This window comes from Schistocerca nitens, chromosome 2, assembly GCF_023898315.1.
Source record: "Schistocerca nitens isolate TAMUIC-IGC-003100 chromosome 2, iqSchNite1.1, whole genome shotgun sequence".
Lineage (NCBI taxonomy): Eukaryota > Metazoa > Arthropoda > Insecta > Orthoptera > Acrididae > Schistocerca > Schistocerca nitens.
In genome coordinates this window covers 887,843,237-887,859,185 of record NC_064615.1, presented here as the reverse complement: position 1 = coordinate 887,859,185, position 15,949 = coordinate 887,843,237, and the positions used below count along the sequence as shown (strand labels likewise).

The window sequence follows — 15,949 nt, the reverse complement described above, 5'->3', positions numbered from 1 at the left end:
GACAGGGGGTGCTTATGCCATTTCGCAGTACTGCGGTGGTGAGTGTACAGTCGATGCTTTAGGACTGCACATTCCTCCCTCCCAAATGCCGCACTGTTTTTGTGTAGGGAGCCATCTTACAACAACGGGGAGGGGGGGGGGCACAGACAGATGGGTGGTGTGAGGAGCTGGGAGCTGCAGCTGGGACTGATGCCAAGCCCCCAGCCATGCCCCGACAACCATCCTGCACTCCAATGGAACGTTGGTTGGAAAACCTCTGAAAGGGCACCCACCCTTTTCCTGAGCCAGTCAGACGAAAAACTGAGAGGGCATCAATGACAACGGCGCTGAGTCAACAGTGGGCCTGTGAGGCAGTTGAGCTGCTGCCGTGGCGAAGGCAATGGGTCCAGCTCCATCGGTTCTGCAGGTGGTGCTGAAGAGGCCCACGGGAGTGACTGCACCAGCCACAAGATCCCAGTAGGATATGAATCTGGAGACAGACAATCTGCAGAAGAATCTCACAGTTGAAAAGCACAAATCTGATTCTGATGGTGGCACCCATGGAATGTGGGAGGCATCATGCTCTGTGGTGGGTGCAGCAACTGGAGCAGCGTGCAGTAGTGCTGGTGATGTAAAAGCTCTGCGGGCAACAGATCGTTGAAGGGCTAGGAACAGTATGTTGCAAGGAAGAACAGCAGTGCTTGCTCCCATATGTGGGATGCACATAATTTGTTCATCTGTTGCCTGAACATACTGCGCGCAAATTGTTAAGCTTCTCCATTCGATTGAGGATGAAATGGAGCACTGGTAAGGCAAGTGATACCATTGGCTGTTCAAAATTCTGAGCCGTAAACTGTGGTCCATTGTCTGTAACCAGCACTTCAGGCACACTTTCCAAGCAAAAAATAGGTGACAAAGCCTGAATGGTATACACGATGTAGTTTAGTTCGTGGACACTGCAAACGGATATTTGTTAAAAGAGTCACAACAATAATCCAACGAATGTTCCAAAAGGAGCTAGCAAAGTTAGTATGCACTCATTGCCATGGTGATTGAGACTTTGGCCAAGCAGAAAATGTTTGTGGTGGGGTCAATAGAGTTTCACCACAAGTGCAGCACTGTGACTTCATCTGTTCAATGTGGGCATCCATGCCCGGACAAGTACAGTGCCAATGTGGTAACTGTTTCATGCAAACAATTCCCCAATGTCCTTGGTGGAGCAGTTGCAACACATCTTTTTGCAACATTTTAGGAAGAAGCACATGCGAATGTCCATTCATTTTGCAATAAAATTGCACTGTGCTGGACTGAGAGGCTATGCCGATGAGCAAAATATCGATGTGCAAAAGAATTCTGAATTTCTTTTCACTGAACAAGGCCAAGTAGTACAGGCGTAGTGCAACAAAAGATTCAAGTCAGGGTCTGCTTCTGTGGCCTGAGCAGTTTTCCTATAGTGCAGTGGTAAAGTCTGTAAAAGTTCGGTGTCCTGCGCATCAATCTGACAGCAAGATGATGCAGTAGCATCGAATTCAGAATCAGGACCAACAGGAAGGCGAGAAAGAGAGTCAGAATTTGCATGCATTCGTAACAGTAACTCGTGTAGGAAAAACTGCATTCACTAAGTGAGAAGATGCTCTGCACTTATGAGAGCAAACATGAGGAGAGTTCTTTCTGTGTTGCAAGCATACAGACTGTACATGACCTGACTTTCCACAAACAAAGCAGGTCGCATTTCGGGAAGGGCAATTTTGTCTTTTTTGCATGTAAAAGCAGCAGGGACACAGTTTCACAGCAGACACTCGCATTGACACTTGTTTACTCACGCCTCAGCACGGCGACCCGTTTGCACACTGTAGTTAACCAACTACAGTGTGCAAGGTCGTACCTGTTTGTCTCTTTGTGTTATACTACGAATGGGAGCTACATCAAAGTTTTCCATGGTACTATCACAGGAGCTCTGATTTTCAGTAATTTGTAATGTTTGTTTCAAAGCAGGAACAGAATATTTGAGAATTTGTTCACAAATCGTACTGTTTGGCACATCGTACATAAGTGCATCACGAATCATTGCATTACTATAGTACTGTCCACAGCCACACTGAAAATGACATTGTCGTATCAAATCCTGAAGTTCAGTCTCCCACAGACTGTATGTCTGTTCTAGCTTTTTCCACAGTCAAAAGGACTTGTAACGAGCTGCAGGAACCTTTACCAGATCCTTGCAATAGTTAATGAGGAGGAAACTAGCAACTCTGGCCTACTAGTTGGGAATAATGTCTGAGCAAGATGATAAACTCCTGTACTGGCTGTTTACAAGACATAAGGAAGTTTCACAGTACCTTGTACTTTATGTGTAGCACAGTGAGCGTCGAACTGACCATAGTATTCGTTCCATTCCTCGTGTTGTTTATTGAATGCTTGGAACAATGGAATGTATGGAGCTGATGCCGTGGATGTGGCTGGCTGTTGTGGCAGAGTTGATGCAGCAGTGGCTTGTGCATTAATGAGCTACTGGACTGTGGTCATCAACTGTGACATTTGGTAGTTCTGAAACTGAATAAACTGCATTAGATGAAAGCCAACAGCAACCGGATCCAGAGGCATAGGTGAAAGTGGTGTAAGAGGTGCTGAAATAAAAGAGAGAAACATCAGTGATGCACTGTGATGGTGCGGTGTAGGGTTCCAAAACTGCATGGTCCCCAAGGATGTATGCATACTTGTGTTGGTCCATTGTCCCTCCAAAATGACAAGGTCACCCAGGGAATGCCACATAAACATTACTCAAACCTTAACACTCCCTCCTCCAGCCTGGACCCTTCCAATGATCCAACAGCCATCTGTCCAGGGTAGCATAAAAAGTGGTTCATCTGAAAAGGCCACTCACTGGACATCCAGTAGTGGCGCTGGTGTGCAAATTCCAGCCTCCATGGCTATAAGTGTGGGTGGTTGAACTAGGTGCCTGCTGCGCGGTATTCTTTGAACAGTCATTGAGAAGACACTATTGCTAACACTTTGGTTCATCTGGGTGATCAATTGCTCAACAGTTGTTTTCTGCATCCACCCGAAACGCTTTATATATCCGCCACTGCTAGAGCTGCAAACTGAATGGTTGTTGCATGTTGACACCGAACATAGGTGGTGGTCACATTAATGTGACTGGACCGTGTATATGATTTGTTGATCAAGTGTGTTGTAACTGTTGACTCACCTTCACTAAAGAGCAAAATTATAGATTAATTTTGCCGTAGTGAAATTGATTTGAATTCAAATTAATTATTTTTTAAAATATTGCTGAAGAAAGCCAGTGTTCATTATGTAATACTTGAAATTAATTACAAAAGAGTCTAGATTGCAAGGCACGTTTATTAAAAGGTGACTGGTTTTGATCCTTACATGATCATCTTCAGACTTTCACCTGTAATATAGAGGAGGATATAAATTCGAGGGATTCATAAAAATAACTTAAAATTAGCTGCAAAATTACAAAACAGATACACCCATATTGATGGACAATGGGTGTGCATGAAGCAGGAATTGCTGAAAGAAGATAGTCAGCTGCTGGAGAGAGCAATACTGCTGTTTATTAAATACTGGAGGCTCGGCTACAGCTGGCAGCATAATGTCAGTATTAGTCAATCATGTATGAGTCGGAGGAATTATGTACAAATCTATGTACTTACTAGTTCATAGAGCATCAAAATAATGTAAAATAATTTTGTAATAAACAAGAAGCCACCTGTTAATACAGCAATTATCAAATAAATATACTAAGAACTTTAAAAAGGAAGCAAACAAACATTACATTCGTTGTGTGTAGGTTGGCCTCTAGGGGCATATTGAAGAAAGATATATGATGTTGTTGGTTTCTACAGAGCTAGTGGATGTTGATCTTGCGTGGTTTCCATTGAAGCAACCACAAACATCGATAAAGGAAGCTTAATGTATTACGCTCCATAGATCCAGTCCCAGGATATAAATAAGCAGCACCCATTAATGTACGTGTCGATCTATAGTAAATAACTGTAATTTTAATACGCTAGCAACATTAAAGGAAAATGTGTGCCCATATTTATAAAATATATAATGTAATAACTAGTCAGTAACTAACATCAGAAAGTAATAAATTAAGATGACTCTATGAAGAACAAGTATAAATTAGAAATTCAGTGCTATGATTGACCTGTGCCAATTATTTATACAGTGTAATAATATTATACAAATATGTAAGAAAATAATATGAAATTAAAGAAAAATATTTCATGAGCCATTACATTTAAATTAAATAACACAGAAGCACAATAAATATGAACCACAATTTAAAAAAAAGTGTGTGGAGAAGTGTGTAAAATAGACTTGTAGAGTCATTAAAAAAAGACATCAGAATAAGCATTCTAAAGAATATCATCAAAAAGCTCAAAGAAATGTTTGGGTTTGAAGTATATAGCTGCTCATATATAATAGATGAGGGTGTGTTTTTGTAATCAGACTAAATTTTGGTTTCTTCTAAAGTGTTAAGAAATAGACCTTTAGATGCATTGTGTAAAATTTTCATGTTAGAAATGCAACCTTGGGAGTCATTATGTTCATCAAGAGTTTGGCCAATCCATAATTTGATATGTGTAGTACCAGTAGAATGCTTTCTGAAACAATTAAAAAGTTATTGCCAGTTTGTGATATATTGTTTATCGCAGTTGTTGCTCTGTATTTTGCAGATGCCAGATTTTAGAATTTATTAGATTCACTATTTGTATGGTGTTTTTTTAATTGTGAAGGCTATAATCAGATTTCTTTTTCAATAATTTGTTTATTTTGTCTGAAATAAGTCCCCTTTAACGTCATATTAGAATTTGTAACAATGTTAATTATTTGTTGTTATTTTTTATACAAAAAGTTAACTTGACTAGAACTAAAGTTATTAACAATAGAAATTTGCTGTAAAATATCAGTTTCTTTTTGGACTGCATCAGATTGAAGAGGTAATTTTAATAACACGTGAATCATTGTTTCGAAGAAGGGTTTTTGTTTATTTAGTAGATGACATGAACTGGCATTAATTATTGTATCTGTTAATGATTGTTTTATGTAAATAGACAAAACAATTGTTTTCCAGTTTGATTTAAAATTGAGAGATCTAAAAAATTAATACTACGAATATTATTACGAAAGAAAAAGATAAAAATAACAACATTGCAGATAAAGGAAATACTGTTATCAAAGTTACTGAAGATGATTACATTTCTAAAACATTACAGTTTTTTTTACCACCAATGGCAGTAATAAAGGTAACAAAGACATGACTACAAAGTTTCAAACAAAACTTCTAAACTGATTCATGACAATCTTTTTTTTTTTCCCCTAAAGAGAAACCAACACATAAAAGTTATGAATCCTACATTACCTAGACTGAGATCAACAATTAAATTACGTATCAAATTTACCGATTCTCCCAATTAACTGTCATTGTGTAGTTAGCATTGTGATCAACAGAATCACTCTGAAGGTTGCATTTCTAACAATATGAAAATTTTACGTAGTGCATCAATAGGGCTGTTTCTTAGTACTTCAGAAGAAATCAAAATTTATTCACATTACAAAAACTAACTCTCGTCTGTGATAAACAAGCAGCTAGACTTCAAAGAGAAACATTTGTTTGAACTTTTTGGTGATCTGCTGTAGAATACTTAATCTGATGTCTTGATTTTATAACTCTGCAAATGTATTTTACATCTTTTATTGTGACTTATATTATTGTCTTCTTTGTTATTTTATTTAAGTAAAATGGCTCATGACATTTTTTTCTTTAATTTCATATTTTTTCTTACTTATTTATATAATGTTATTACAGTGTATAAATAATTGGCATGTTAGGTCACTCATAGAACTTCCATTTTACTTTATACTTGTTCATTGTAGAATCATTTTAATTTATTACTTTTTGACATTACTTATTGATGAGTTATCACATTATATATTTTAGAAATATGGGGACATATTCTTCTTTAGTGTTGCTAGTCTGTCATACATCTTCATTATTTTTGCTAGCATATTACGGTCTACAGCTATTTACTATAGATCGATATATTAACAGATACTGCTTATTTATAGCCTGGGACTGTACCTAGGGAGTTTTCTCTACTAAACTTCATTTATCGATGTTTGTGGATGCTTCAATGGAAACCATGCAAGATTAGCATCTATCATTTCCATATAAACCGACAAAATCATAATTATTTTTCTGTTGTGCTCCAAGAGAGCAACCTATGCACAACAAATATGATGTTCTTAGTACATTTATTTGACAATAGGTATATTAATAATCTGCTTCTTCCATATTATAAAATTGTTCTACATTATTTTGACATTTGATTTATATCTGATTGGCTAATAATGACATCATGCTGTCAGCTGTAGGCGGAGCCTCCAGTATCAAACACACACCTGTATTGATCTTTTCAGAAGTTGAATATTGTCAGGCAGCAGTTCCTGCTCCATGCACAGCCATTGTCCATCAATGTGGATATATATCTATGTTTTGTAATTTTATAGCTAATGTTAAGTTCTTTTTATGTATTGTTCTAAATTATATCCTGTATTATATTACAGGTGAAAGTCTGAAGGGTCATGTGATGATTGGAACTGGTCACCTTTTAATAAACATACCTTGCAATCTCGACTGTTTTATAACTAATTTCAAACCTTTTAAGTTAATTTAAAGCAACAACGAATAAATAAAAAGGAGCAGCACGTGTTGTTTTTGTTTTATTTACTAAACCATCATCAATTTTGTTCAAATTTGGCTCATTTCCTTTAATTCAGTTCGCATGAACTAAAGTTATTGTGATTTATGAACTACAGGAGTTTCAAAGCCACAAGACGGCAATGTAAAACTATTTCTTTTAGCTGCCATGCTATTCTGTTTTAATATGGTCCAACTTTGTGAAGGATAGGTATTGAATATTTGTGTAAATATTCCACTGTTCTGTGCAAAAGCTAGAAAAAAATATTTGTTATGGAGAGGAGAAGTTTGAAGTCCAGTTATTTGATACTACTGTGTTTGTCAGATCAGTACTGTTGTAAATGTTGTGATGAAGAGCCACCTGGAGAGTTTAGGCAGAGAGCTAAGAGGTAAAAAACAAATACTGGTAAAGTTGTAAACTACTTTTAAGGGAATATAAAGTAGTAGACTTGGATGATGGAAACAGCACATTGAAGGGTAAGGCATAGACTTCATTGTTATTATGATGTGATATATTGTGAAAATAACAGAAAAAGGTTGATATTGGAAATTTTCAGCATACAACTTTTCAACTTGAGACAAAATGGAATGTTGCCAATATTTTATTCTAAGTATATTATTTTGATCTTATGTTACTATGGCAAGACTCCACAGAATATTGCTCCGTGGGTCTGAAATGTAAAATCAACTTCACTAACTTCATCAACAATTAGAAATTACAGAGAAAAAAAAACAAAGAGCACAATTGGCCGTGGTAACGTATGTATTGTGATCGAAAGATTCTCTCCAGTGTTACAACTGTTACATCAACTATAGTAACCAAGTAATACACAAAGCAGATTCAAGTAATACAAATATGGCTTCGTTCATAGTCCTCTGAACAGTAAAGGAAATAAGTCTGTTGTGACTCCACACACAACAAGGCACAGAACAACTGATGTGAGTGGTACAGACTGAAAGAACATAAAGAGGAGCAGTAAGCGCTGCTCTGCTTGTATATTGGCATGGACCCCAAATAGACGGCATGGCAGAAACCGTACTGCGTGCACAATTCCTACCAGCAGCCTCTAGTGACCGCCCCATGCTGATACAGTTGACAGTTGATTTGAGTACACATGCATTACAACACTACACTCAGCGCACTCACACTGACACGCACTAGTAGCATGATACAGCATCAACAGAAACACCAGGGTGGAAACAGTAAGCTAAAATGAGGAAAAGCAACTGTTCTCCTGTAGCTGATTGACATGTGACGCACACAGATGTAATAGCACAGAGACTTTACCTTCTTTTTCTAGTCTAAGTACACATACAGTCATGCAGACATCCCCTAGTGACTGCGATAGCATGCACTGTGGCAGCACTTTAGCTGTTGTGCCTGATTGTATACTTGCACTAGAAAAAGAGTCTATGTTGTTACCCATGTGATGCATTGAACCTCACTTGGCTGTGAGTGAGTAGTCACATATTGTTAATTTTGTTTCTTGTTCAATTAACAGAATTACACTATAAGTGTGTACAGTGCTGTATAAAAGTTTGAACAATGAAGCAGTTAATGTTCCTCCACTATCTACAAATATTAGGTTGCATTACCCAAGCCAAACATAATACATACTTCAAATGTGGTACATAGCTGTTGGAGAGCTAAATAGTTTAATAATTTTTAGCTACAAAGAAATTTGCGCATAATAATAAAATCTTTTACATTAAAGTTGATTTAAAATAAAATTCCACAAATGCTTAAAAATGTAAGAATTTCTCTATGAAGGAGAAGGAAATTTTTACACATGATGGAATGAATAATGATTCACAAAAGTGACGGTAGAAAGGGAGTTAGTTTCTCCATACCATGTCTGCCTCACCAAGAGTTTTGAGACTGTGATTTTGCCAGAGAAACCTCTTCCATGTGAATCGGGAAGAAATAAAATTTCAGATTTTTGTAGCTTTCGTTGCGGCAGCAGTTTTATTGGTTTATGAATCGAAATATTGTGAATGTAGTGCTTTTTGTCAAATGGATCACACTTATCTTCGTCGCTACTTTAAAAATGCCATGAGAATCTAGTTTCTCAGCACAACCTTAATCTTTGTCTCAGTGTTGATTTATTTTTGGATAAGTCACCAGAGACCACAAAATGAGATGTAATATTGGTACCAAGCTGTCAATATTTGAAACCTTCCTTGAGAAATAATAGATCGATAGATTTCTGTTACTTATTTCTGTTATATGTGCTATTGTGAATTGTACTAGTGTCATGTGTAATAAATGTAATCCTTAAATATTTTGTTCTCCTTCTAATCAGGTTGTCTCACCAGCTTCAACAATGCAGGCATCCCCTGCCATGCAGATGCATTCGCCAATGACAGGTGGAGTGGTAGGAATGCCACCTCAACCTCCCCCACAGCCACCACAGCTGCAGTATCCTGTCGGTATGCCCATGGGTCAGCATCCAATGATGGGACCACAATAATGTACAAATGTTATTTAATGTACAAATCTATATTTATTACAACACGCTGAAATGAAGTATTATAAGGACATAGAAGTACAATAGTCACCTACCTGAGAGAGGAGAAGGCCAAAGAAAAGGTTGACAGTGGTATGCGAGTCAGTGTGACTGGCAAGCCTGCAGGCTCTTCAGTGTCTCCAAATTCTGAAGGTATTCGAGAAAGCATTTTGGTCAGTGCAATCCTCTTTTCACGTGACTGGTAAATGTACCTTGATATTTGTAATAAATCTATATTTATATATTTCTTGGCACTGTTCGTTTAACAAAAGACTTTCCTTGAAGTTTTATTTTACAAAATGTAATCTTTTATTAAAAACTGTTGTGAATCCATGAGAATATATATTTAACGCAGTACAGTTTTATATGAGCAGAAGAAAGAAAAAGTTAAATCATTGTTTCTTCTCTTGCAGAAGATTGTAAATATTATACCTGTAATAAATATAATTTGAAGTTTTATTCACATAGAGTCTATATTTTTAAATAGGAAATCCTCACTACCTTTTTCCATTGGTTCATCCCAGTTACTAATATATATATATATATATATATATATATATATATATATATATATATATATATATATATATATATATATATATATAATTGATATGAGAGGTGTGGAATACAGTTACCTAGCACTGTTCACACAGTCACTGTTTGTACTGCTTACAAGACAACCAACCAGTGTAGTATTTGATTACCATAACTAATCATATGTGCATTAAAATTTATGATTTTTTTTAGATGTACAGTCAAGTTAATAATCAACAGTAACTTCCTGGCAGTATTTGTTTCTAGTTGCGACTGATATTAGGCTGGTGCAAGTTTGCTAGATAACATGCAGAACAAGAATTACATGTTAATGTTACATGGATAGATGTTGTCATCAGGTCAAGTAATTAAAATTCCAGTCGTAAGGAAAGTGGTGACGACACTTAGTACACTTACTGGAGAAACTGAAAAAGCTAGGAGATTATATTCAAACAAGAAGTCAGATTGTGTATGCATTGCAGAGAAAAAAAGTTAATTTGTTATCCTTAAATAAGTATTATGGAGATGAGCTATGGCACTAGAATATGTGCAAGATCTGGATTTGGACTGCATCAGAAAATAATGTGACTAGTGACAGTTTCCAAATACTATGCAAAATTTTAAAACGTAAAGCCGGATGCAGTGCCTGAGCAGTTCTAGGCGCTTCAGTCTGGAACCACACGACTGCTACGGTCGCAGTTTCGAATCCTGCCTCAGGCATGGATTTGTGTTTTGTCCTTAGGTTAGTTAGGTTTAAGTAGTTCTGACTTCTAGGGGACTGAAGACCTCAGGTGTTAAGTCCCAAAGTGCTCAGAGACATTTGAACCATTTTTTTTTTAATGTAAACAAATACCGTTTTCAACACAAACTTGTGTATTTTTAAATGGATACCCCTTATTATTTTGTATGCAATCAATATCATGAAAAATCACAAAAATAATGGCGTTGGTTGCATCACAATACATCAATTACATCCTGAGAAATTGCGAAGTGAAGTTGACGCGTGAAATAAATGAAGCGCACAGCTATCGCACATCCTGAGACTCGAGCGTGCATCTCACGCTGTCTATGTCAGGGGCACACACAATGGAAAGATATGCACAATCCACAAAAATAAAATAGTAACACATCCAATGCAAAGTTAGGTTTTTCAAATTGTAAATGTATGTTTATTCTAGCGAAATGACAACTATACCCCCGCCGGCGAAACATTGCACTTGACAGTTCGCTTTTTATCTAGTTAGGTTGGCTATACTGAAATAGCGATGTTGCAACAGCAGCCTCTATACACACAGCAGACGATAATAACCGAGATTGCAATAAATAACCAATATTAGTAATTTTTCACTCGCCAATTTACAGCGATAATGGCGCAATTCCATCCAGCTCGCCATCGTCACTGTTGTCCGACTCATCGCCAAAACCGTCTTCGTCGTCATCATCAGCAAGACAAATCATTAATTGTTCATGGCCACTGATAATGCCTTCTATTGCCTGTGCTACTCGTATAAGCTTCTCGACGTGCTCTACTTTTTTTCTCCATGAGGCTGCATCCACAGTCACAAGAGCTTCACGCAACAGCTTTTCCACCTCTGTTATTGTAAAGGACTTGTTGTTGTTCCTTACATACATTTTTACATCACTCCATATTAACTCAAGAGGGTTAAAATGGCAGTGATATGGTGGCAGCCTTATTACAGTATGACCCTGCTCCTTGGCAATTTCGTCTACTACATATGTAGGTGTCGTAGGCTTATTTTCTTTAACAAGAGAATATAACAGAACCTTTGTCATACTCATATCCGCTGCAATATTTCGAGCCTGTAACCACTGCACCATTACTTCTTTCCGATCATTTGTGGTTGGGGCTTTGTTCTGTATGTTTATGCTTACTACAGCAGAAAAGAGTATCAGACTGTAGCTAAGTTCTTAATCTCTTTAAAAGAAAGTGAACTCTTCAGGGGTGGTAAAACATCACTAAAAATTGTGCTAAAAAATAAGGGTTTCCGTTACAAAACGCTAGACTGACGCAAAGTACTGTTAGAGAGGGCACATATTGTTACCGCTCGTAGCATTTTCTTGCACAAAATTGTGGGCAGAGACATTCATTCCATAATTTGGCTAGACGAAACGTGGGTTAATGCTGGGGAAGCTGTCAGTAAATGTTGGACGGATAACACACCCAGCAGTAGCGGCCATCAGCTGACGGGAAGAGGAGCTAGATTAATTGTGGTCCATGCAGGCTCCTCCAGTGGTTTTGTCCCTGACGCACTTTTAGTTTTTAGATCAAAAAAGACTGGTGATTACCATTAAGATATGGATCACACACGATTTGTTGAGTGGTTCAGGAACCTTATAAAACAATTTCCTGTCCCTACAACAATTGTAATGGACAGTGCTCCATATCATTCGGTGATACAGAACAAAGCCCCAACCACAAATGATCGGAAAGAAGTAATGGTGCAGTGGTTACAGGCTCGAAATATTGCAGCGGATATGAGTATGACAAAGGTTCTGTTATATTCTCTTGTTAAAGAAAATAAGCCTACGACACCTACATATGTAGTAGACGGAAATTGCCAAGGAGCAGGGTCATACTGTAATAAGGCTGCCACCATATCACTGCCATTTTAACCCTCTTGAGTTAATATGGAGTGATGTAAAAATGTATGTAAGGAACAACAACAAGTCCTTTACAATAACAGAGGTGGAAAAGCTGTTGCGTGAAGCTCTTGTGACTGTAGATGCAGCCTCATGGAGAAAAAAAGTAGAGCACGTCGAGAAGCTTAAACGAGCAGCACGGGCAATAGAAGGCATTATCACTGGCCATGAACAATTAATGATTTGTCTTGCTGATGACGACGATGAAGATGGTTTTGGCGATGAGTCGAATAACAGTGACGATGGCGAGCTGGATGGAATTGGGCCATTATTGCTGTAAATTGGTGAGTGAAAAATTACTAATATTGGTTATTTATTGCAATCTCGGTTATTATTTATTTTGTGAACTATGTACATTATTGATTTTAAAGTACCAGTCATCAGATGCTTGTTTTTTGTATTTCTTTGCTCCGTTATCGAAAGGGTGCACATTGTTATGCTTTTACATGCATTATTATACGGTTGTTTACTTTTTGTCATTGTAGTACAACTAAAAACGAGTTTTTATATACACTGTAATTGCTCAATCGCTTGCATTTACGAGACGGGGCGGAAAACTGTATCGTCTGCTGTGTGTATAGAGGCTGCTGTTGCAACATCGCTATTACAGTATAGCCAACCTAACTAGACAAAAAGCGAACTGTCAAGTGCAATGTTTCGCCGGCGGGGGTATAAACAAAGCCGGCAACGCGGGAACTTTGACATCACAGCACGTGAGTAACAGCAGTGCTCACTGCGCTGTGATTGGCTGGCGCCCCGCGCTGAACACCTAGCGCCTATCGTTCTTCACTTGTTACTCTGTTACGCTGCCAACTTCATATGCTAACGTCAAGTGCAATGTTTCAGCGGCCCGGGTATAGAGCTACAATTAGAGATAACCCACTAGAAATCACTTTGCTAAACACATTTACAAGTTCCCTGTTGCCCACAGAAACTGTATTGTTGTGCATGACATCCAGCATAGAAAATACACCCACATCTTGACCAGTGAAACTGTGTCACACCAACATATGTTCGTAGTGACCTTCATTTGCATCAATACATGTTTGCAGACAGGTAACGAGAGAGTGTTGCACAGATTGTAGACTTTCTACAGAAATTACCACACACGCTGCAGTAATACAATGTTGCATATCCTCTACTGTCGTTGGAGGTTCTTGATACACACTGTCTCTCACTGCGCCCCCGAGAAAGAAGTCTAATGGCGTCAAGTCGAGGGGACCGTGCTGGCCATCGTACGGCACCTCCCCGCCCCATCCACCTATTTGGAAATGTCGCTTTTAGAACGTCTCTGGCAACTTTTGCATTGTGTGTGGGACATCTGTCATTTTGGAACCACATTGATAGAAGAGTTTCCAATTCTAATCCTCCATGAGGAGCGCTGGTGTGTGTTGAAGAAATGATGCATATTGCTGTCCATTCAATGTTCCACAGTAAAAGTAGGGACCTACAATACAGTTAGCAATGATACTGCACCAGAATCTGACCCACCGCTGTCATTGATGAGCAACTTGGTGAATCCAGTGGGGATTTTGCACTGACCAATAGTGCATGTTCTGCAGATTCACATTACCATGATTTGTAAATGAAGTGTCATCCATAAACAAGATATTGCTCAGGAATACTGGATTACCTTGCAACTGCTGAAGTGCAAAATGACAGAATGCAATGCAGGATTCAAAGTAATTGCCATACAGCTCTTGGTGCAATGAGATATGGAACAGATGAAACTGATGCCGAAGCAAGATTCTGCACACACTACTGTGGCTTATTCCTACAACTCGTGCAATTTATCATACACCCACCTGAGGATTGTGTGCTACAGCAGCCAGAACAGCAATTTGTTTCCATTGCCAGTTGCTGGCATTGTACGTCGACGTTTTGTGGGAGCCCAGCTTCCTCTTTCTGAGTGTCTCTTGCAAATATTGCCAATGGTTCATTGTGACGCACACCGCCAATCTGGGTAGTATTCAGCACACAGTGTCACAGCTGCAGTTGGATTTTGTGACATTCGCCATAAATTAAAATAATATCTAATTTTCCTTCATTACTGAAGGCCGGCATATCGACTGGATGACGGCAAATGTAACAAGCCACAAGAAAACAGGTTTTAATGTGACAATGTATGTGAATCATGTTACAGTATGAGAGCTGTTCAGCAGACCAGATTAGGAGACACTTGTACACTGAAGGTAGAACATGCCGTGGTGATACTGGTATGCTTACGGCAGGATACAGGCACCAGTGCAGGCAACCTCTACTTTGAGCACAGTACTACACGTGATGCAGGATGTGCGCTAGCTGTGCACTACATTTATTTCAAGTATCAACTTTGCTTCACATTTTCTCAGGATGTAATTGACGTATTGTGATGCAACCAACGCCATTATTTTTGTGATTTTTCATGCTATTGATTGCATACGAAATAATAGGGGTTGTCCATTTAAAAATACACAAGTTTGTGTTGAGAATAGTATTTGTTAACATTTTAAAATTTCGCATAGTATTTGGTTTCCTAAGCACCTGCCATACGTTCGTGCTGGTGAAATCCAGAGATATTTGAGGTGGCAGGAAAACATTGTGGCTTAGAGAGCTACATGGTCCAAAGTGAAATGGTTTTGGTGTCAAAAACGTATAAATTCTTGATAAGGCTTTCATCATCAAATTAAAATTAATTGATAATCTTTTTATGTTAATCTTTTTCACACTGATTATCATGATTTCATTTAACTATTAACATTTTATTGTATAGTTTGCATGCAAAGTTGTACAGGGTGGGGCAAATAAACGTGGCCCGGGCAATTGGACGTAAATTTGTGGCAGTATTAATGGAGGAGGAAAAGACCTACAGTTATGTCCAACAGTATGGAGCAACTGCCCTTACAGCTGGCCAAATCTTGGAGCAGAGGTCAATGTGGTCGCAGCCCTAGCCAGCCACCCAGTTAACCTGATGTGTCAGTGAGTGAGTACTTTGTGTGGGGGGCTCTCAAGTCTAAGGTGCATTGCAACAATGCTCATAGTCTTCAAGAACTGCAGCAGAACATTTCAGATGAGATTGCAACAGTTCCACCAGTCCAGCTTCAATCCGTCTTCAGCAACTTGCTGACCAGAATCGAAAAGTGCCAAGAGATGGATGGTGGTCACTTTCAACATCTGCTACAGTAATGTTAGTACTGTATTTCCTTTCCTCTGCTGTGTTTCTTTGTACCCTGGGACTCTGGTTTTCAGGCCTCTTTGACTTTCCACACCCTATATATTGAGCAGATAAAAACTCTCACTAACTCAGATTTTACGAGTGTCAGTATCGTTGTAATATACATTATTGTCTTCATCGGCGCCTCTTGTAGTTCAAGATTCTGAGGTCCTCATAGGCAGTCTGTGTGGTGTTAGTAGCTCCATGCAGCACCTGCTGTGATGTAATGAAGTCTGCTGATGATCCCCAACCACTGCACACTGTGCAAGGAATGCCTCAAACAAATAAAATACAAAACAATTATTTAAACTAACACAGAATGTCATATACATAGAAATG

General features: G+C 38.4%; 1 protein-coding gene across 1 annotated transcript in view; it reads left to right on the top strand.

Annotated features, from left to right (window-relative positions):
- The window catches only part of LOC126237196 (mediator of RNA polymerase II transcription subunit 14), a 171,231-nt gene extending 161,550 nt beyond the window's left edge, over positions 1-9,681 (top strand). The window contains exon 28 of the mRNA XM_049947075.1: positions 9,019-9,681. Within this exon, the coding sequence (XP_049803032.1) occupies positions 9,019-9,186 (168 nt within the window). The 3' untranslated portion in view covers positions 9,187-9,681. The remainder of the gene's footprint in view (positions 1-9,018) is intronic.
- Positions 9,682-15,949: the final 6,268 nt, after the last annotated feature.